The sequence below is a fragment of the Crinia signifera genome, chromosome 1 (assembly GCF_055691185.1).
Source record: "Crinia signifera chromosome 1, ASM5569118v1, whole genome shotgun sequence".
NCBI classification, from domain to species: Eukaryota; Metazoa; Chordata; class Amphibia; order Anura; family Myobatrachidae; genus Crinia; species Crinia signifera.
The window spans coordinates 257,314,273-257,336,429 of record NC_139217.1 but is presented as its reverse complement, the minus strand read 5'-3'; the positions used below and the strand labels follow the sequence as shown (position 1 = coordinate 257,336,429).

The 22,157-nt window shown below is 43.6% G+C and overlaps 1 protein-coding gene across 1 annotated transcript in view; it reads left to right on the top strand.

Annotated features, from left to right (window-relative positions):
* The window catches only part of HAUS8 (HAUS augmin like complex subunit 8), a 69,659-nt gene that overhangs the window by 15,363 nt on the left and 32,139 nt on the right, over positions 1-22,157 (top strand). Inside the window, exons 3-8 of the mRNA XM_083180985.1 lie at positions 2,235-2,290; positions 2,512-2,623; positions 2,810-2,920; positions 14,226-14,302; positions 18,188-18,262; positions 19,099-19,257. Coding sequence (XP_083037111.1) covers positions 2,235-2,290; positions 2,512-2,623; positions 2,810-2,920; positions 14,226-14,302; positions 18,188-18,262; positions 19,099-19,257 — 590 coding nt within the window. The remainder of the gene's footprint in view (positions 1-2,234; positions 2,291-2,511; positions 2,624-2,809; positions 2,921-14,225; positions 14,303-18,187; positions 18,263-19,098; positions 19,258-22,157) is intronic.

Sequence of the window (22,157 nt, the reverse complement as noted above, 5' to 3'; positions counted from 1 at the left end):
AAAATTAACTGGATTGCCGCGTAGTGAGCATATTAACGCTTGGTAGGTACTTTGGAAACTATACTGTTCTTTTAGTTGCAAGGCCAATACATATTGTATGCTGTTTGTGCTTCTGAATAAAGACAAAATGTAATTAATTGACAATACCGTATTCTGTGTAATTGCCAATTTACTGTGTGAGCAAGGATGTTTACCCCCAGAACTGGCAAAAGGATACAAATTGCCATACACAAATCCTGTTTTGGGTGTAAAATGTCAGGAATTCTCAAAAAAAGGAAAAAATAATTTGAAAACAAATGCTAAGACCACTACTGACTGTCACAATATGTACAGGAAAGGTGGGGAGGGAGTGCACCTTCTCAAACATTTTGATATGAGATATGTCCATATTAGTGTATTGTTTATGTTGCACTCTTTAGTTTTTCAAAGCCTTATAGGGAGGTGTTTGCTGTTTGTTCATCAGGAAGTGTATACAGTTACAGGATGGTTAAGGAAAATCCTGTGGTGTTGGGAGTGTACTGTAGACAGACTTGAGGAACCTCAGGAAGTTAGATACTCAACAGACTGGCACACATCTGACACCCTGTGGCCACAATGGAGAATTGTACCGAAAATGTATTCCGTAATTTTTTTAAACTTAAGGCCCCGATGCGATGGGATATGGTCACTAGGTAGACAAGGGGAAGGTTGACCACTGAAGGTCGACAGGGTAATTAGGTCAACACAAGCATTAGGTCGACATGGGGTTTTCCCTTTCGTTTTTGAGGCGACATGTGCGACAGGTAGGTGGTATTTCATGCCCTGCCATCCACTAGGGCGTGGTGGGAAAATAAAATAGTGTGGCAAGTGTAACGAGGCACCATGCTCGTAGTATAGTGAGTGCATCGGTGAACTTTTTTAGTGCCCATGTCAACTGTGTCGACATTCGGCTAAAAAACTGAAAAGCCCCAAGTCGGCCTTTTGACTGTCGACCTTCCCCATGTCAATCTAACCCATGTGAACCTAATGCTTGTCTATCCTATGATCCATACCCCATACGATTTGGCCTGTTTTCAGTCAATGACAGATCGGGCCGAGAAATAAGGTGAAATCGGGCCAAATCGCATGCGTTTCACCTCGGAATCAGCCTGATGCGCGGTCCCGTGCGCATCGAGTTGGAGGTCAGACGTGCTGCATGTGAGATAAATCGTATTAGCAGCCATCAGGTGCACATCGCGGTTGCTTTTAAGCAAACATGATATGTGTCATCCAACAGCTCCCTGAGATTTCAGTTTTCGTATGCCGTTTATCGCATGTAAAAATGGCACATCAAGTGCCAAGCCGGATGAAGGATTCCTGGAGAAGTTCAAGGGAAAACTGGTCCAACTTGTGCTTCAAGCAAGTCGGATCAGTGTATGGGGGTCTTGACACATTCTTTTGAATAAAGGGAGGTACCCAAACTAGTGCGGAAATGGGTATGTGATTTCTCCCATTTATTGTATTTATGTATGAAGTAGATAAAGATAGGGGTAGATGTACTAAGCCTTGAAGAGAGATCAAATGGATGGCCTGACAATCCGCTAAAGGGCTGTACACACTAAGCCAATGCTGATTTTGGAGGTGGGGAGAAGGTCATACACACCTGCCTATGCCGCACACGAGGGGGGAGACCATGGTGAGGAAGCAACGGGCATGCTGCTGCTGCAGCATGGCCGTCATTAACAATGGTTCGTTAACGATGTGCAGGAGTGTTCATCATTAATGATGCACAGTGTACACATTGGACTATATTGTTCACAATGTGGTTCAGCAAGCCCTTTATGAACGATAGTGACCAATACCATCTAGTGTGTGTGTGGGCCTTAACTCATTCTTCAAACCAAGCCGGTAACATGGCAGTTAGGAGCTGATTGGTTTGTATCTCCTCTCAAATTAGTTTCTCTTCAAGGCTTAGTACGTAGACCTAGTGTTTTGTTTTTATTTATGGCTGATGCATTTTATTGTCACACCAATATATATTATCCATTGTTATTGCAAATTTTGAGTGCTGTTTTAGTCAGTAGTCACTTGCTGTATTATATATGAATTCTTATTGAACTGAAATATTCAGTATATATTATTGAAATATTCAGTATATAATGAGTATTTTGTTTTGATGTGGGTTACTTACCGCACAATGAATGTAAGGGTTTTAAGTTAATTTTACCAAAAAGTTCAAATGATTCTCCTCATGTGATTTAATCCTGTCTTGACAGTAACGACTGTGGTGAAATCTCGTTACCTGCAGTATGACAAGCCTAAGGTTGCAAAGGTAATGTTTTTCTTTTTATTCCATGTCTTACTAAAAAACATTGTGGTTTGAAATCAGAGACTCTTTTTGGGATATACAGGTATATGATAATGTTCTACAAGTATTACCTGTGCTGGTAGGTACAGTGGTTCCTCCATGTACTAAAGCACAACATTTTTGCTCTTCATCAGTTTGTTGTTGAAGCCTTATTTCTCTCTCTCTTTTATATATACACTTTTCAGAAACAAAATTTGTCAAATACAACAGTCTCCTCAGCTGGAAAAGTACCGGAGAGGGGAGGAAGCAGTACTCCTACTCGCAGATCTGTAGTGCCACAGAGACCGAAACCTCCTGGTAAACTCAGTGCCCTCAGAGACCATTTACTTTAACTTGAATCTTGTTTGCAATTGACATTATGTAGACTATTATTCATGCGCTACCAGCTCCAGTAAATGGTAATGTTATTGTTACTGTGTTTTTAGTATGTCCTTGTAAAGTTTACAACGTACATTACCTATTTCCATGCAACTTTCATTACAGTGCCATCTAATGTAGCAGATGGGAGCCTCTTTTTGAAGGATGACTTACAGTCTACCTTATTGGATGGACACAAGATCGCACGCCCAGAGCTAGACTTCTCTGTTATTAATGGTGAGTGCAACATAATACTATTTTATATTTTAAGTGCGCAATTTTTATTATTATCTATTTCTATTCTATTTAAGACTGCAGCTTATGACATAAACATCTTTATAACACATCTGTTTCTCTTTCATCCACTTTGGGGAACACTGCTGCCCCTTGGGTATGTAGGATGACAGTGCTGGTGCAGGCATTAAGGCTCTTATTCTGGTTGACTCGCAAGGTTGCAAATTTGCAGACTTGCAAGTCTACCAAACACAGAGTATCCCCCTCACAGTGCATTTGCATGCTGCAGGGAACACCCACATCTGTCGATGGTCGCCGACCATCGAAAGGGGGACACCCATGAGAGTGAGAGCGGTAAGGAGGAAGGGAGAATAGGTATATATCAAACTGTAATCAGCAAGAAAAAACAAATGGAAAATAACATGGCAAATCTGTCCAGTGTGAGAGACCAAATGGCAATGAGGGAGAGAACTGGTGGCGGTATCAAGCAATTGTAAAGGTGGAACCAATCCAGAGGAGCATGCTTAGCAATGAAAAATACTTTTTAAGTGTAAAAAAAAACAACCCACGTACTGGTTCAGCAAAACCTGTGTGATTTCCACTGCCGCAGCCCCGAACAGCCAGTGCTTATTGGGGAATTTGCTTCACCTGCCTTAAGCTGGATACACACTATAAAATTATTTTACCAATCTGGCTGGTTGGAACAAAAATCTGGCAATGTCTGGGCACAAATTACAATCAACCATTGGCTCCCTAAAGGAGAAACATAGACAGAAACAGTCATTTGATTAAATTGATTTATCCAATTTGTCTGAATTACCATTTTTGGGGGCAAACATTCAATTGTAATTTGCTCCAAGAAATTTCCAGATTTTCATTCCAACCAGATAGGAAAGATAGTCTTATAGTGTGTATCCAGCTTTGGGCAGGCAAAACTAAATCCCCCGTTAAGCCACGACATGCACCAATTTATCGTCGCTAAATGGAACAGCCCTTGCGAAGCAATTGCCTATGATCAATGATCGCAAGTAATTGGATACACCCATAGTGTATCTGAATCTGTGTGCAAAGTATTACAGAGCTGAAAGTTGCTAAAAAACCTTGGACTTATTTATTTACACACCTCTGTGACCAAGCGTAGCGAAACGTACGTCAGAGGACACTGCCAGGACACGTGGTGCACTCACGTGACCGGCTTTTTCTCCCAAGCAGGGACGCCAGCAGCCAGCAGCAAGCGTATACAATCCAGCATAGCGGCACACTTCTCTTTGGTACTCAGATACCACATCGGTGGGGTACCTCCAGGTAAACCACTGGTATTAACCAGTGGATCTTTTTCACTCTTTTCACCTTTATTATTGCTTATTTTTCACTGCTTGCCTAAACGCTTACACCTGTGATACACTATTTGCCTTACATCACCAGTATACGTATCAGTAGGCATATGACCATACTATACACTGCTGTATATCCCTGCTTTGCTGCGAGACAAATAACCTGGTTCAGAAAAAATCCGATGATTTAACATCTTCCCCACACTAATCAGACCATAACCTGGTGCTTATTAGGGGACTAATGAGGATTTCAGTCGTCTTGAGCCTGACCAGGGTCTATACATTATTCGGTACTTATGTAATATCTGGGCTCCCGTTTTTCTTATGAGACTGTGTCCCCTCGCGGGGCTCGCTGCGCTCGCCACGCTTCGGGCACGGTGGCTCGCTGCGCTCGCCACACTATATAAAATCAACTCCATGCGGATTTGGATAGTAGGGGTATGAAAAAATGGGGTGCATTTAACATGGGAGCCCAGATAATACATAAGTACCCATTATTCCAATATTTTTGCTGCGCTTTTTTATACGATTATTTTTCTCTTGTACAGGGAGCTATCGATTTTAAAGCATACCTAATAAAAGCTGTATTTTATTGTTGAACCTAACCTTTTTGATCTGTTATATCAGGGTGCCCCCACCCAGAGTTTTCTTTTTTTCTCCTCCTCCCTTGGCATTGTTTCACTTATTTATTTATTACCAGTTTTTATATAGCGCACACATATTCAGGAAGCACTTTACAGAGAATACTTGAACAATCATATCAGTCCCTGGCCCAGTGTAGTTTACAATCTATATTCAATACCACATATACAAGCGCGCACACACACACACACATTCATTCTAGGGTTAATTTTGTTATAGCCAATTAACCTAGCAATAATTTTTTGGGAAGGAACAGGCCTACCCGGAGGAAACCCACGCAAGCATGGGGAGAATATACAAACTCCGTACAGTTAGAGCCATGGTGGGAATCAAACCCATGATCTCAGTGTTGTGAGGCAGTAATGCTAACCATTACACCATCCGTGCTGCCTATACATTTCTAGACTCAGATAAATAAGGTTTGCCTATCAAATTAATCAATGCAATCTCCTGATGTTGGTTTTGTTGCATTCAGATTAAGGCATAAATTCATGTGGAAATTAGTCACACAGGACATGGCCCACTAAGAATGGCTGTTTGATGCAACTGAAGCACTAGGACACAACTGCAGTGTAGGAGGACACAACTGTACTTCCTTATATCATAGATATTATAATCCCGGCTTCAATTTGTGATGGGGCAAATAGCAGTGACCGCCTATTCAATACTGTCTTTCCCGAGAGCATTGAAGAGGCGGATCGACAGAATGGGGCCGACTAAAAGCAGTCGGGCCCGTTTTGTCGATTTCGGCCGTGAATTATCACGATCGTAGCCGAATATCGACAATCCACGGCCGTTTATGCGGACACACACCCTTTTTGCCAATTGCGAATTGGGACATTAGATCTCGCCTAGCAATCTTCGCTCGAACAAAACGAAAACGGGCCAGGGTCACGGCTGTCGGACCGGATCGACAGTAGTGGCCCTGGATTGAATACCTCCCCCATAGTTTCTCACACTAATAAGATGTGAAAAGGTAGGGAAAATCTTTAGTCGAAGGTGATGTCAGGACATTTTCCTAAGGACTATTTCAAATTTTTTAAGTTTCCTATTGAATTCTTTTGGGCAATAATTACATGCAGAGGCAGCTCCAGGTGTGTGGCTGCAGCGAAGTCCAAAATCCAAATAGGCGAGCCACATCAACTGCCAGGGATTCCCATTACTGCAGTTTAAAAAAAAAAAAAGACTTTGCAAGTTACCCCAATCTACTTTTTCATCTTCACGTTTCATACTTAACACCAGGTGCCTTGCTCTGCTAGCACTGTGCTCGACACACTTCACTGTTCCCAGATGTAGTCCAGGTGGATAGTAAAGTATGAAACAAATTGTGAAAAACTCCTGTTGATCTTTTCATGTGCTGACCTTTACTGTGTTGAACATCTGTCCATGTCAACCAATTGTGTTCGACCTATTGATTGTTGACCTAATGTAGACCCAAAGTCTGGATACCCCTTTTAACAGTAGTGCTGTCCATATGCACACTAACCGCCTTCTATATGATATTGCCACAAAGTTGTCCCATTTTTGGGGTACAGGAAGGTTTTCCTACATTTTCATACACTCTGTCCAAGTTGAATTTTGTATAAAAATGTGTACCCCCTCACAGCAGATTGTCATCAATTGGATCATGCATTACTGAGTTATGCACATTCCTGCCACGTTTGCAAGTTTCATGAAAGGAACTCCTCAGCTGACTTGCCCCGAAATGGATCCAGCAATATTTGTAGCTAATGTTTATTTCCTCTCTCCCCATATTCTATTTGTTGAGAACTGACGGGACGTGTTTTTTTAGTTAGTCTGCCATCTTCCTGTTGTCATTTGTCTAGTATTGTGTACTGCAGTGCCTTATCCAATGGCAATGTGCACGTGCAGTACTGATCTGCAACGGATTGACAGCAGACTGTCAGTGCTTCAGTCTGCTGTCATTTTGATATGGGGAGTGGGTGACAACGTCCTCTATTACCCTAAAGGTGTGGTGTGTCTTCGCTGTTATTAACCAGATGCTAGATGTGCAACTTATGAGACTGGGAAACACTGCTGGTGGTGAGGGAGTGTGGTAGAAGAGGTCTGGGAAAAGTCAGTGGCTAAATTTTAGGGTTAAGAAACGAATAAATACTTTCTCTGACATGCAGCAGGGACCACTGGCATCACATCGGGTATTAGAGCTGGGAATGCTGGGAGCTAGGCACTTCTTAATTTCCCCCAGTGAGAAAATTGTGCCAGGGAGTTAGATCACAGCTCTCACTGCTCCTGCAGCGTTATACATATTTTTGCTGTAATTTAGATTATTTTTCAATTTTAACTACAGAGGATCCCTTCCCCGCCTGCAAGAAGGTGTGGGTCCGGGTATCCAGCGCCCCTGGACTTCCAGGACCATTGGTCAGGACCTCTAAAAGGTGCCTGCTCGGACACTCACGTGCTCCTGCCGCCCCTGCTTCAAAGGGACGCCAGTCACGGCTCCGGTGCCTCTGGTGGGTGAGTACAGCGCTGTGCGCACTTCCCCCAATCCGTCCCCTGCTCTCCACGGACAGCCGCGCTTTTCAGCTGCTGTGTCTGAGGGTGCCGCCATCTTGCAGAGCGCGTGCCCTCGTGACAGGGGTCCCGCTGCCTCCCTGCTTGAGAGAGCGCCGGGGGTTGTTAAAACACGGGGAAGCCGTTTTTTTTCTGTAAGCAGCAAGGTTCCCTAGCACAGCGCCGGAGTCGCAGGCAAGTACCCGGGGAGAGGGAAGAAGGTTTTCTGTAAAGCTGAGGCGAGCATGGCGCGGCCCAGGTACAGATACACATGACCCTGTGCTGAAGGCTGACTCTGGACAGGGATCCACAGGTTTATTGCAGCCTAGAGAAAACTCTGCAGATTACCTTTTATTTTGCTGAGAATCAATATTAGTTGTGTGTGTGTGTGTATATATATATGTATATATATGTATGTGTGTGTGTGTGTGTGTGTGTGTGTATATATATATATATGTATGTATATATATATGTGTGTGTGTGTATGTATGTATGTATGTATGTATGTATGTGTATATATATATATATATATATATATATATATATAGTTTTATAAATAAATATATATATATATATATATATATATATATATATATATATATATATATATATATATATATATATATATATATATATATATATATATATATATATATTTTGTGTTTGGTGCACGGGGCTCATTCTCATCCGGGTCCCACAGACCCCAGGGGACATTGGTCTGCGGGTGTGTATCTGTACTGTGTGTGTGAGTGTCGTCATATTTCTGTGGTTGGTCACCGGGCCGGGCTCTTTCAGTGACCATGACGGGCAGGATCAAGGCCTCGCAGAAGGCTTTCTCTTGTACCGTATGTACGGCGAAGTTCTCGCAGTACACTGCAGATGGGAACGCAAGTCAGACTTGTTCAGATTCTACATCTGCGTCTTTGTCATGCTCTCAGACTCCCCAATGGGCTTCAGTCCTGGTGGGCACTATGTCTAAGCTTTCATCTGAGTTGGCGGTATCTCGCAGGGAGGAACCCGCTTGGGCGGCTTCCTTGGCAAGATCTGTGGAGGTTTTGGAGAGCTCCATGAGCAGACCGCAGAGACCTGCTGCAGCAAGCCATAAGCGTCCTTTTCAGGCCATAATTCAGGAGGATGATTTGGAGGAGGAGCACGAGCCATTTGAAGAAATGGAGGATGGTGAGAGGAAGTACAGGATGTCCTTCCTGATACAGAACCTACTCCAATGGCTATAGAAGCCCTTATTTTGGCGGTGAAGGAGGTTCTTCGTTTGCCGGAGGATCCGCTTCCTGAGCCACAGGAATTCGACCTGTTTGGCGTTACACAGAAGTCTTCAATAGTCTTCCCTTGCCCAAATCAGGACCAGCTTTTAGCGGCATGGAAAAACACGGATAAAAGGTTTCAGATTCCGAGGCGGTTTCCATCTCTGTATCCTTTTGATCCTGCAGCCCTAAGTAAATGGGAAAACCCGCCACCAGTGAACACATCGGTTTCCCGGCTGTCCAAGAAGACTACGTTACCGGTCCCGGGTGCTTCTACCTTAAAGGATCCCTCGGATCGCAAGATGGAAGCTACTCTCAAGACCATTTACGTGGCGGCAGGAACTCAGCTCAGACCGGCCATTGTATCGGCTTGGGTGAATAAAGCCAACGACAAGTGGGCAGATTTAATTATTGAAGGTTTGGAGTCTGGTATGCCTCTTGATGAACTGCGCCAACTAGCAGAAAACATCAAGGAGTTGGCCACGTTCCTAGGTGAGGCAGCAAAGGATGTTTCCTTGATTTCGGCGCGGATTTCAGCAAATGCTGTTTCTGCACAGCGAGCCCTCTGGCTTCGCTCATGCCAAGCGGATGCTGAATCTAAAAGGGCCGTAGAGGGTCTCCCGTTCACTGGGGACATCCTCTTCGGCCCAGAATTAGATAAGTGGATTTCGCAGGCAACGGGGAAAATCGGCTTTCCTCCTGTCTGCAGAGCCTCCTCCCAGGAGACAGTTTACAGGGCCATCGTTTCAGTCCTTTCGAGGCCGAGGAAAAGGTTTCCACTCATCCAGAGGTGCCCGGGCCAGAGCTCGGCCACAGTCCGCCCCGAGATCTCAGGAACCTAAGTCTCCTCAAAAACCGGTGGCATGACGGTTTACCAGCTTCCGTCAGCGACTCCCCGGTAGGTGCTCGTCTGTTGGCCTTCAGAGCCCAATGGTTCTCCCTGTCGGAGGATCCGTGGGTTTGCAGAATTATCTCAGAGGGGTATCGAATTCAATTCCATGTCACACCTCCGGGCCGTTATTTCACAACAGCTCTGCCTATAGCCCGAGACAAGAGAATTGGCCTACTTCAGGCAATCCAAACTTTGTTAGATTCTCAGGTCATCATGCCGGTTCCATCGGCAAAGAGGAATATGGGCTATTACTCAAACCTATTCATGGTTCCCAAGCCAGATGGGTCGGTTCGGCCCATCCTCAACCTCAAGTCCTTGAATCTGCTCGTCTCCTACCAACCATTCAAAATGGAATCGATCCATTCGGTAATTGCATCGTTGGAACCAGGGGAGTACATGGTCTCCTTGGATATCAAGGATGCCTACCTGCATATCCCCATTTGGATTCCTCACCAGGCATTTCTGCGATTTGCCATCGGACAGGACCATTTTCAATTCAGGGCTCTGCCGTTCGGGTTATCTTCGGCTCCCAGAGTCTTTACCAAGACTCTGTCGGTGGTCATCGCATCCTTCAGAAGTCAGGGGATGACGATAATCCCGTATCTGGACGACCTCCTCATCAAGGCCCCAACGGTGGAGTTACTGGGGTCTCATGCGAGGTTGACAACACAGTCACTCACCAACCTGGGATGGATAATGAACTTCAAGAAATCCTCACTAGTTCCATCCAGGAGGATCTTATTTTGGGGCCTTTGGTTGGACACGGAAGCACAGAGAGTATACTTACCGGAGGACAAGATCCAGCCGCTTCTTCTTATTCAAAGAGTTTTGTTGCCTCAGAGGGTCAGCCTTCATCTTTGCGTACAGCTTTTAGGAAAGATGGTGGCGGCATTTCCGGCCTTGACGTGGGGGCGATTCCATCCAAGGCAGTTTCAGTGGGATCTCCTCAGGAAGGGTGCGGGTTCGCATCTAAATCTTCACAGACGGATTCGTCTATCGGCCGAGGCGAGACGCTCCTTACGGTGGTGGCGCCGCAAGGACAATCTGCTCGAGGGCTGTCGGTTTGAAATTCAAAACTGGATCGTATTAACAACGGATGCCAGTCTCCGCGGTTGGGGAGCCGTGGTGCTTCGTCTTCGCCTTCAGGGCAAATGGAGGCCTCACGAACAACACTTATCCATCAACGTGTTGGAGATCAGGGCGATTTACAATGCCCTGCAGGAGGCTCCGGAACACCTTCAAGGACAGCAGGTGAAGATAAGGTCGGACAATGCCACGGCAGTTGCCTACGTAAACAGGCAGGGCGGCACGTGAAGCGGGATGGCCATGAAGGAGGTAACAAAGATTCTTCAGTGGTCGGAACGGATGAAGGTAGTTCCTTCCGGGGTTAGAAAATCTGGAGGCCGATTTTCTCAGCCGGGAGGATCTCCACCCAGGCGAGTGGTCCCTCAACCCCGAGGTATTCCAGGATCTCACCGTCAGGTGGGGAGTTCATAAGGTAGACCTGATGGCTTCTCGGAAGAATCATCAGCTGCCGGCATACATGGCCCGCACAAGGGATCCACTTGCCATAGCGGTAGACGCTCTGTCGACGCCGTGGGAGTTCGGATTCATGTACCTGTTCCCTCCTCTGCCTCTATTGGGTCAGGTTCTCAAAAATCTCAAGACAGAGTCAGCACAGGCAATTCTGATTGCACCATGGTGGCCTCGCAGGAGTTGGTTTTCGGACATTCAGATGTTGCTAGCGGACGAGCCGGTCTGTCTGCCCCTCAGATTCGATCTTCTTCAACAGGGACCTTTCTTCCATCAGGGTCTGCCTCAGCTTCATTTGACGGCATGGCTGTTGAGACCGCAGTCCTGCGAGCCAAGGGGATTCCACGGATGGTGATCCCAACTATGTTAAGGGCTAGGAAGCGTGCTTCGGCGGCTCATTATCACAGAATATGGCGCTCTTACGCATCCTGGTGTGAATCTAAGGGCTGGCCTTTTCGAGTCTTCAAATTTTCCCGCCTCTTATTGTTCCTACAAAGAGGGTTGGATGCGGGGTTTAGACTTGGATCTCTTAAGGTACAGGTCTCAGCCTTGTCCATTATTTTCCAGAGAAGGTTGGCACTTCTTCCAGGGGGTACTACGGGTCCAGCCACCCTTTATCCCTCCTACGGCGCCGTGGGATTTAGATCTAGTGCTAGCCTTTCTCTGATCAGAGACCTTTGAACCACTGGACAAGGTGGATCTCAAGTTCTTGTGTTGGAAGACCGTTCTTCGATTAGCACTGGCCTCGGCTCGCCGAGTGTTGGAGCTCAGTGCTCTTTCATGTAAACCTCCGTATCTCATTTTCCACGAGGATAGAGCGGAGTTACGTACTCATTCTGGATTTCTCCCGAAGGTGGTATCCTCATACCACATTAACCAGCCCATTGTGGTTCCTGCGTTTCGCGGGGGACTCGCCTGAACAGTCCTCGTTGGACGTTGTCCGGGCACTGAGGATTTACGTGGATAGAACAAGGGCCCTACGCAAATCAGATTGTCTGTTCGTGCTGTATGACGCTTTCCTCAGAGGTTGGACTGCGTCAAAGACGACTATTGCACAATGGATTAAGTTGACAATCCGTAGTGCATACTTACACGCGGGACAAGTTCCACCGTCTTCGTTGATGACTCATTCCACCAGGTCGGTGAGTACATCCTGGGCCTCCAGGAGGGGTCTTCGGTCTCTCAGCTTTGCAGGGCGGCCACTTGGTCATCGCGGAACACTTTCGTGCGATTTTACCAGTTTGACACTTTTGCTTCCTCTGCCTCGACCTTCGGTCGTTTGGTATTGCAGGATCCTCAGCACTCTCCCTCCCGGGGCATGGTCTTTGGAACCTCCCCGATGTGATGACAGTGGTCCCTGCTGCATGTCAGAGAAAAGAGGATTTTGGTACTTACCGGTAAATCCATTTCTCTGAGATCAGCAGGGACCACTGGACACCCGCCCGGCTTGTGGATCCTGCCTGTTGTGGTTACCGTTTGAGTCCGGTCTTGTTCCGGTCTGGGTGTGTGTTTGTTTTTTATGCTTGTTTTCCTGTAACATTTTCCTCTAGTGGGGCAATTTCCTCACTGGGGGATGATGGGTCTTAGAGGGGAGGAACCAGTAACCCCTAATTAAAATTAAGAAGTGCCTAGCTCCCAGCATTCCCAGCTCTAATACCCGATGTGATGCCAGTGGTCCCTGCTGATCTCAGAGAAATGGATTTACCGGTAAGTACCAAAATCCTCTTTTCCCTTCCATTCAACACCACCTCATTATCGAAGTCTGACAGTAGATTAATAAATGGCAGCAATTGATAGTATAAACATGTCAGAATTTAGAGTCACTTGTAGTTAATGCAAGTATACAGATGTGTCCCGCTACAGCTTTGTCACGTAGAGCAAGTCTGGGCTGATAGGTATCCGGACTATTGTTAGACAGCACTTACATAGACAGCCATTACATCGACACCATTAGTTCGACAGCTCAATCGGTCGACATGTTTTTAGGTCGACACTGCCATTATGTCGACAGTGTCTATGTCGACAGTCAAAAGGTCGACATGGTTTTTTTCACTGTTTTTTGAGCCGACATGTGCCGACAGGCGGTATTTCATGCCCTACTATCCACTAGGGCGTGGTGGGAGAATAAAATAGTGTGCCGAGCGCAGCGAGGCACCGTGCCCGAAGCATAGCGAGCGATGCGAGGGGCTGCGGTTCACTTCAAACTGTGTCCATGTCGACTGTGTCGACATTTCGACCAAAAAAAACAGTGGAAAAAACCATGTCGACCTTTTGACTGTCGACATAGACACTGTCGACCTAATGGCAGTGTCGACCTAATGAGCTGTCGACCTAATGAGCTTTTGACCTAATGACATGTCGACCTAAAACCATGTCGACCTATTGAGCTGTCGAACTAATGGTGTCGATGTAATGGCTGTCTATGTAAGTGCTGTCTAATATCCGTCCCAGATCCGGCTGATATCCTCTAATGATACAGTAATTGACAAATTATTTTGATAGCTTAAAAGAGCATTAGGTGATGTTAACATGCGATGCACGGCATGCTGGATGAATATCATCATTGCCGACTCCCATTACACTCAATGGACCATGCCAGCTCCCATTCAAGTGAATGCATAGTAAGAGCGTACATACGCATGTGCCCAATATCATTGCAATTGCATTGTACAGCCTGTTTTACCTTCCAGCGGAAAGGCTCAGAGTGCCTCTTTTTTCAGTTGCATGGAATGTTTGACCCTCATGTCAAGTATTCCACATGAAGGACCACATGTGTGGTAAACATTAACATCACCTATGATATCTTAAAAGAGCAAGAACTAGTTTAGTTATCAAAATCCTTTTTCTATTCCGGTATCATTAGGGGCTTTCATGTATTGAATATCCATATTATGCTTATCAAAGATTAAATGTAATTTATACTTGTCTACATTCTGCAGCACATCTTTGTTATGTGGAGAGACTGCTGTTGGGGCATAATTACTATCCTTCATTTTTTGTTCAGCCATGAATAAGATGTCAGCATTTTATACTGTGGAAAAACAATACATTTTAATTTTTTTTTCTCCCTGTCTGATTTATCTTGTACTACTTACCTATGAAGTCTTTCCCTTTTCTCCACCTACCACCATTAGATAAAACACTGCAAAAACTAACCCCAAAGTCCTTATTGACATCTGAGCAGAGGAAGCCCAAGAGAGCGTGTGCTCCTGTAAGTATATATGCATATGTAAAGAATATATGGATAACATTTGAAAGACCGCTTAACTGAACTGCTCATTCGAGAGAACAGGGCTAAACAAAGTTTGTTTATACTGTTCAAAATCTTGTCTTACCGCTTTCAAACAGCAGCGGCTGAATAACCCAGAATTTAAAGCGCCTGGTTATTCGGCCACATGCTGTCCGACCCCACAGAAGAGCAAATCTCCGGGTCTAAAATTTAGACCCATTAATTTGCACAGATTTTTCACCTGTGTGAAAGGGTCAACCCAGATCCTAAACTCATTTTGCAGGGTCGGAGACCTGGAGTTTAAGATCTGGGTTGACCCTTTCACACAGTAAAAGGACCCGTGTATGTCATTAAATTCCTGGGTGGAACTGCTTCAGCCAGACATTTAAATTAAGGGGTATCAGGGTGAGATGTACTAAAAGTGATAAAGTGGAGAATGATAAACCACCAACCAATCAGCTCCTTCGTGTAATTTTTCAAACACAGCCTGTGCAAAAATGAAATGGTTACGAACTGATTGGCTTGTCTATTGATTGGCTTGTCTTGTGATTGGCTATTACTCTCCATTTTATCACTTTTCAATCTTGTTACATCTGGCCCTCAGTGAGTTGTTTTCACATTGGTGCTGAGAAAATGCTGAACATCAATCAGGTTCCATCATGAAGTTAGTGTTGTCCCTAGAAATTTGTTAGTCAGATGGCATTATACGGTAGCTGTAAGGGGAGGTGAGGGAGAACATTGTGCAACTCCTTCAGCTTCTCACTTTGGGGGTTATTCTGATTCACTCTGAAAGGCACAATCACTCTCTAATTGACAAAACCATATGCACTGCAGGTGGGGCTGAGAGAGTTAGATTTGGGTGTTTTATTGTTTCTGTGCAGGGTAAATAGTGGCTGCTTTATTTTTACACTGCAATATAGATATCAGTTTGAAGTACACCCCCCACCCAAATCTAATTCTCTCCACCTGCAGTGCATATGGTTTTGTGCATTAGAGAGGGATTGTGCCTTTCCGAGTAAAACAGAATAACCCCCTTTGTTTGGTGGGCTTTGGTTAGGCAAGGGAAAGGCTGTGTGTTTATAGTGCTTGCCTCCAGTGTGGGGTAGGCCTATGCACACGGTACACTTTGCATACGTTAAGTCGTCTCTGGGTGCTTAATGTCAGCTGAGTGGTACCCCATTAATAAGGCCCCTAAAATGATAAAGCAAATTGCATTTGTGGTAAAAGTCACAAACTTTTTGGGTTTCTACTGATGGTCCGCTCCCATCTATACGCAGGGTGAATAGCCATCACCCTTATCAGTGTCCCCTTGCACCAACTCTATCCATGGTGCAAAAGATTTATCTGAAAATGTGTAATTTAAATATATGCACAACCCCTCATAGCCTGCTATTCCATCAACACACCTTCCCTGAATTTCGCCTACAAGCAAACACTTATGTTACAGTAATGTCCTTTCATCTGCAAGTGTAGATGCAACTGAATTGCACGTGACTCACCTGTTCCAGTGTATTTTCAGCTCCAGAGCATACACCGTATATGACATGCTCTTCAAACATTGTTTCTTATAGTCTGTGCGAGGAGCAATATTTAAAAAAAAGATTCCATAGCGACGTTTAATTTGGGCATCGTGCTCAATATTCACAAAACATTCTTATTGGACACTGGGTGTTCTTGGTGTTGTGTGCAGCTACTGCAGTGCTTTTTATTGATTTCCTGTTACCTGCTGATGGACTTCTCTGGATCACTACTGCAGGATAGCAGGCAGAGCTGGTTTCAATACAGGACAACTATTGGACAAGTTAGAATAGTAGCTCTTATCTGTAGGCCACAGAGTATTAGCAAATATAGTCATCTTTAATAGAGCAATATAGTTTTAGAATGATAGTGTTTATTGCTCCACAGTGCATGTGAAGAGTTGTACAGTACAAATATTTGAGATAGTACATACACAGATTTAATTCACACAATACACCCTAGATATGCAAACATTGTTCTTTATACAGTGCAAAATGTAGTTTCCCTCCCTGCCATAAATGCTAGAAAGCACCTAAACTAGTAGACCAAACTAAGGTGGTATTCATTGTGTACCATTAGAGGACTCTCTGTCTGAGTTGACACTCTGATTTGGTTAACCCTTTGAGTACCAACATCTCTGAGAGATGTTCAAAATATCTGCTACAAATGTCAGCTTCGCTCACATTTGTTATATAAATTTAAATAACATAAAATAGATTATATTTTCAATATAAGGTAAACATTACAGGTCATTATGAGGAATAAAAAATTTTGCTTGTCAATTTTTACACCTATTTTGACAAATTCACTTAGTACTCAAAGGGTTAATACAGCCTCCATGACAGTATCTACAATGTTTGTCACAGCAATATCTTCACCATTTCAGTTTCAGGAATTTAGAGTTTACTACTTGGCACAAACATACTTTTTGGGTCCTCCTTTAGTTTCTGAAAAGGCATATGATCTGATATTTGGCTAGGACTCCTGTTCTTGGTACCAAACACTATGTGAAACCAAAACATTACATAAACAGCTAATTTAGGTTGACCGATATGCTCCTCTTATACCACTTTCACATCGCCGACACGTTTTAAAAACCGGTATTTTAAAACGGTAATTAAAACGGGTCAGAGCCTTAACATTGCCGCAGATTACCGTTTTAAATACCGGTTAAGTCTCATTCAACATAGCAGTGAAACCGTTTCAACCCGAACACGTTTCAAGCCAGAGTGTCAACATTGAAGGGGACAGCCTATCACTGCTCTGTAGCTTGTGTTGTTTGCCTGAAATACCGTTTCAGACACATTGTACACATTCACATTGCTCAAAAAACGGCAAGGTACCGTGTAGGACTCTGCTTTTTACACGGTTCGAAATACCAGTTAACTTTAAACGGTAAATCGGCTCTGGTGCATTCACAGTGCAGGCTTAAACGTTTTAAAATGACAAAAAATCGGCAATTTACCGTTTTAAAAGTGCGATGTGAAAGGGGTATTATAGTTACACCACATCATTATGCAATATAAGCAACATAAATAAACCACAAGTTGCCAGTTGTATAGAGTAATGCTGATTTTAAGATACTTTGTTTTCTTGTAATCAAGATGGTCTTGTGTCCAAGATTTCATACTGGATTCAATATCTTTTTTTCCCCTGTTGTAAGTGTTTAAATTTAAAGTATTAAGTCAGCCTTTGCATATATTTCCATTTATACAAATTTGAACAAACTGTAGTATAGAGTTCCTTATGCCAATGGGTCTTAAGTGATGAATATTTGTGAGGCACTTGTAATGCCGTCATGGACTTTAATTTAATGTAAATTCACCGGGATGTGGGAGCGCAAAACTTCCGACCTGGCATTAGTAGTAGTGGTCTGGCTATTGCGGGAGTAGTGGAGTCTCTGTACGTTCTCCTAGGGACTCGCAGTTTAACCGCCGGCCACCCTCAAGCAGAGGCTCCATCCTGGACCAGCCCTGAGCACTCATTGCATGTGTGCCGCTGGCTGCGTGCCCAGAGCAATCGGGAACAAGTACCTTGTTCCCGATTGTCCAATAATTGTTCCCGATTGCTTTGGTCACGCAAACGCTGCCAGCGGCATATTCGTGACAAGTGCTCACTTCCTGTGAATTTCACAAATACGTTTTTCCTCTTAGTACAAATTACATATTGAAGCTCGCTTGTCCGGATACTTCATGTTTTCTTGTCTCTTGCAGACACAATAGAGGACCGCTGCATAAAGACCAGTTCCCATAAGGGATTAATAACTCTAGCGCCAGCTTTTCTTTTAGTTTTTTTTAGTTTAGGTTGACCACTGATAATGTATTGATTTTAAATTATTATTGTTTACAGTCAGTCATTATTCCCGAAGATGTAATGGACATGTATGAATCACAAACTTTGTTGCTTACATATCTGACCATTAAGGTGAGTAAATTCCAGGTTTATTTTCTTCAGTAGACACAATTCCCACCCCCACCCTTCCTTTTTTTTTATGCAAAAAAATATACATACGAAGACAACTGAAAATTGCATGACTAAGCGAGTGAGTAAGTGAATTTCAAAGATGGCATATAGCACTAAAACCTTGACTGTAAGTGTGCATTGAGGACCTAGGTTCGGATCCTCTGCAAAACACGCAAAAAGTAGCATAGGATCCTTTTGCTCCAATCGGCCGCCACACACTATACATAGCCTGAAACTCCCCAACAGATAAACAGCACCTTTAGCTACAGGGTGTAGTATGACGGGCTGACAGTCAGGATTCCGATGGTCAGTATATCAACATCATAATCCTTACCACTGTTACTCCGACAGCAAGACAAAGCAGAAAAGCCACTCTCGTACTTGCTGCGCTCGCCACAGGTTCTATTCTCTATGAGGGTCGTATACCCCCACAAGAGAGAATGGACCCTGTCAGTTGGGATCCCGACTTTTAGGCATTTTAATTACACCCCTTGATGTCGGGATTCTGATTTCCGTATACTGACCTTCAGAATCCTGTCTGTCAGTCCATCAACTGGCACCTAAGGTACAACGCACTTTTATTGATTTACCATCTACACTACTGGTGTGTGTGGGTATGAATACGCTTTATTTTATGATGATGAGCATTAAATCTAGACTAGAAGCTATTCCTTGATTAGACTGCAATTAACCTTTATTAATTTTAATTGTAAATCCTTAAATAATAATTTGCATATTTGCCTCACTATTAGACCTCCTATTCTTTTACATTGCTGTAAAGAATTAAACATTTTTAGATGCAGAAAAATATGAAACGACTGGAAGAGAAAGCAGAACGTAATCTCTTGCTAGCAAATGAGGAGAAGAACCAACTGCAGGAGAAGGTGTATAAGCTAAAACGAGATTTATTGCTAAATCAAAGAGAGGAGCAACTCCATACCTTGCTTGAGAAGCAGGTAGGTTACTGACATGCCAGATATATCTAAAACAATTCTAATGCTGTTTTATAAATTCTCAACTGTTCTGTACAAGCTGCAGTGTAGTGTTATACAGATTGAGCACATCTCCTTCAGTGCCAGCTCTCGCCAGATCCCCTGTTCTGTCGGAGAGGTGTTCCATCTGACGGGGACGTGCAAGCACCACGCACACACGTCCCCGTCACTTGGTGGTGGGGAGGGGAATCCCTGCCCATCTCCGCTTCAGGGAGACAGGCAGGGTTAGGGTATGGGCAGCGACAGGGGAGCGGAGGTGGGCACAGACGGAACAGGGTGCACAAGCTTCTTGTATGTGTGCTCCCCCTTCCGTCTGATGGCAGGTCCTGTGATTGACGATAGAATTGCTTCAGTGATTGCTCGTGCGATTATGGCTAAAAATTGGTCACTGGTGCACAAATCACTGTGCACCAGCGATTTCTAGTCAAAATGAGGTAGAGACAGAAGAACTTTGAATTTTCAGCCAAAATCGCTGATGAAAATGATGCACTGAGCAATATGTTGCTGAGAGCCATTAAGCCGAACTGTACACACCTTAAGTCAGCAGAGGAAATACCGCTGCTTAGTGAGTCGACCAGTATCAGGCGGGAGTTCCTTATGAACATGGATGGCGTAACTGCCGTTTCCCCTGCCTTTTTGATACTGCTCTTCCTTTTTATGACCGTGCAGTAACTATGCGTACTCTTTTCAATTTGTTTTCTTGTCCTTGTTTTTGTTTTTCCTCATCCCATCTATTTGGTATGCTTCTCCGAGTGTCTGATTCACTTGCAAAAGCAAATGCTCTCTTTAATGAACAAAACCGTGTGCACTGTAGGTGGGGCATATGTAACATGTGCAGAGAGAGTTAGAGTTGGGTGGGGTTTGTACTTCAAACTGATATCTATATTGAAGTGTAAAAATGAAGCAGCCACCCCCAATGGAATATTATTCCTTTTACATCTGAGCAGCGTGTCAAGGAGTCTGAGGGAACTGTATTTATAACTGATGCCTCTGCAACGCCTGTGGCTCCACTATCTGCTCACAGCTCGGCCGACTACTTTACTGGGACCTTCTCTAAATGTATGGCTCCTTACTTTTCCACTTCTGATTACCTCACTTCTGCTATGGCTCATCCATATGTCCAACAATGACCTCTGGAGCTGGCTGTGTACTACTTGCATTATTGGATAATATACACTGGACGCTCTCCTGATTATCTTCAAATGAACTGGGCAACCTTCTCTACATTTCTGGCATTTCAAGGCATTGAGTTGTGGCCGGATTGATGATCCGAATCATACTATAGCCTCAATATGCCTCTTATACCCTTGTGTTAAAGTTTACTATGTATATTTTTTCTCATTTGTACTATACTCTTTGGATTCAGCTATGGGATCTTAGTTTTATACTTTATGACATTCTCCTTCAGTGATGTTGAATATTGGTCCGACTAATGGAGGACACTCTATTATGCCTTGCTATTTTGGATGACATTCCTATTATTCTATAATCCTTTTGTTTACCATTTCTGAACTGTAAATATACCTTCAAAATATCCTGTTGGCAAAAGATTTGTGGTTGTACTGTATATGTGTTTGTGTGAAAACATATATGTTTCTTGTGTACTAAATAAAATACAAGAGTGGACTTTCCAAACTTCCTGAGGCGCAACCAGTCCAGATGTTTCTCTGGCCGTCAGTACTTCATTCAGTCTTTCTGTTAATTTTTCCGATTGGTTCTCAGGGAATGAATCAAAGAAGTAGCCACCAATTAGATATAGACTAAATGAAAAATGATTCAAAAAAATTCTGCTGTTGGAGCGAAGTAGGAGAGCATAGACGGGCGTACCCTACTCACAGCGTGAATGGCACTGTATGTGCATGTAGCGTGTACTTGTTCCGTTGGTCTGTTTCTCTATGGCCTCCTTTTTGACTCCCAGTGATGTGTATACTATACAAATAAAAGTGAACAACAATGTGTGACTCCGTTTACTTATACTGTGAAATCTTTATACTGGGAAAGAAATCCTATAGGCGCACTTCATTCACTTGTAACAAGGGGAGGTACACATATAAAGGTTTATTTTCATATTTAGTGCATCCAATACATTTATAGGTGTAATCAAAAATAATAGGCGTACCCCACTCACTGTAAGTATGGAGAGGTATAAGCCCGTAGCGGGTTCTTTGCCTTTTGTGTCCTTTTCAGATGTTTGCAGTGATCAAAATTTCTCCATCCAAAGTGTATATGGATTAAGCAGAAAAATAAACAATGTGTAGTCTCGTCACAACTCCTTATATATCTATCTCAGACCTATAAAGCAGTGAATTCTTTACCAAAAAGTATGGTGATATAAATGTACAGCCGTACCGGGACTCACACTGAGTGGTGCTCTTTACATGTGCATAAAGGTATCTTTATATGCTCCTAAGTTGTGGATAGATATCCTTCACCAAGTGAAAAAGGTCAGAATCTCTATACCCCGTAATGGTGGAATATTCTGAATAATAACCGTATTGGCGTACCCAGACTTACGATTAAGTAAGTCTTTATACTCCTGTAGCATTTTCTTTAGCCCTGTGCTGCTGGTATTTTACTGGGAGTACCTCATCCAGACATATAACCGGTATGCATAGGGTTAAAGGAAAAAAATATCTTGCCCCCAAAAAAGGGGATTCTTTTTCAACAATTCAAGGCAGAGTGACAATAGATTTTTTTTCTTCATAAAAAAGTTATTTATTCTCCACTTTAAAAATCCTCCATCCCCATGATGGTAGGATACCACAAATTCCAAAAGACCCACAATGGTCATACACAGGGTTTAAAAACGAAAAACATAAAAAATTGAAAAAATGTCAAAAACATTTTTTATATTCCCTTTTTTT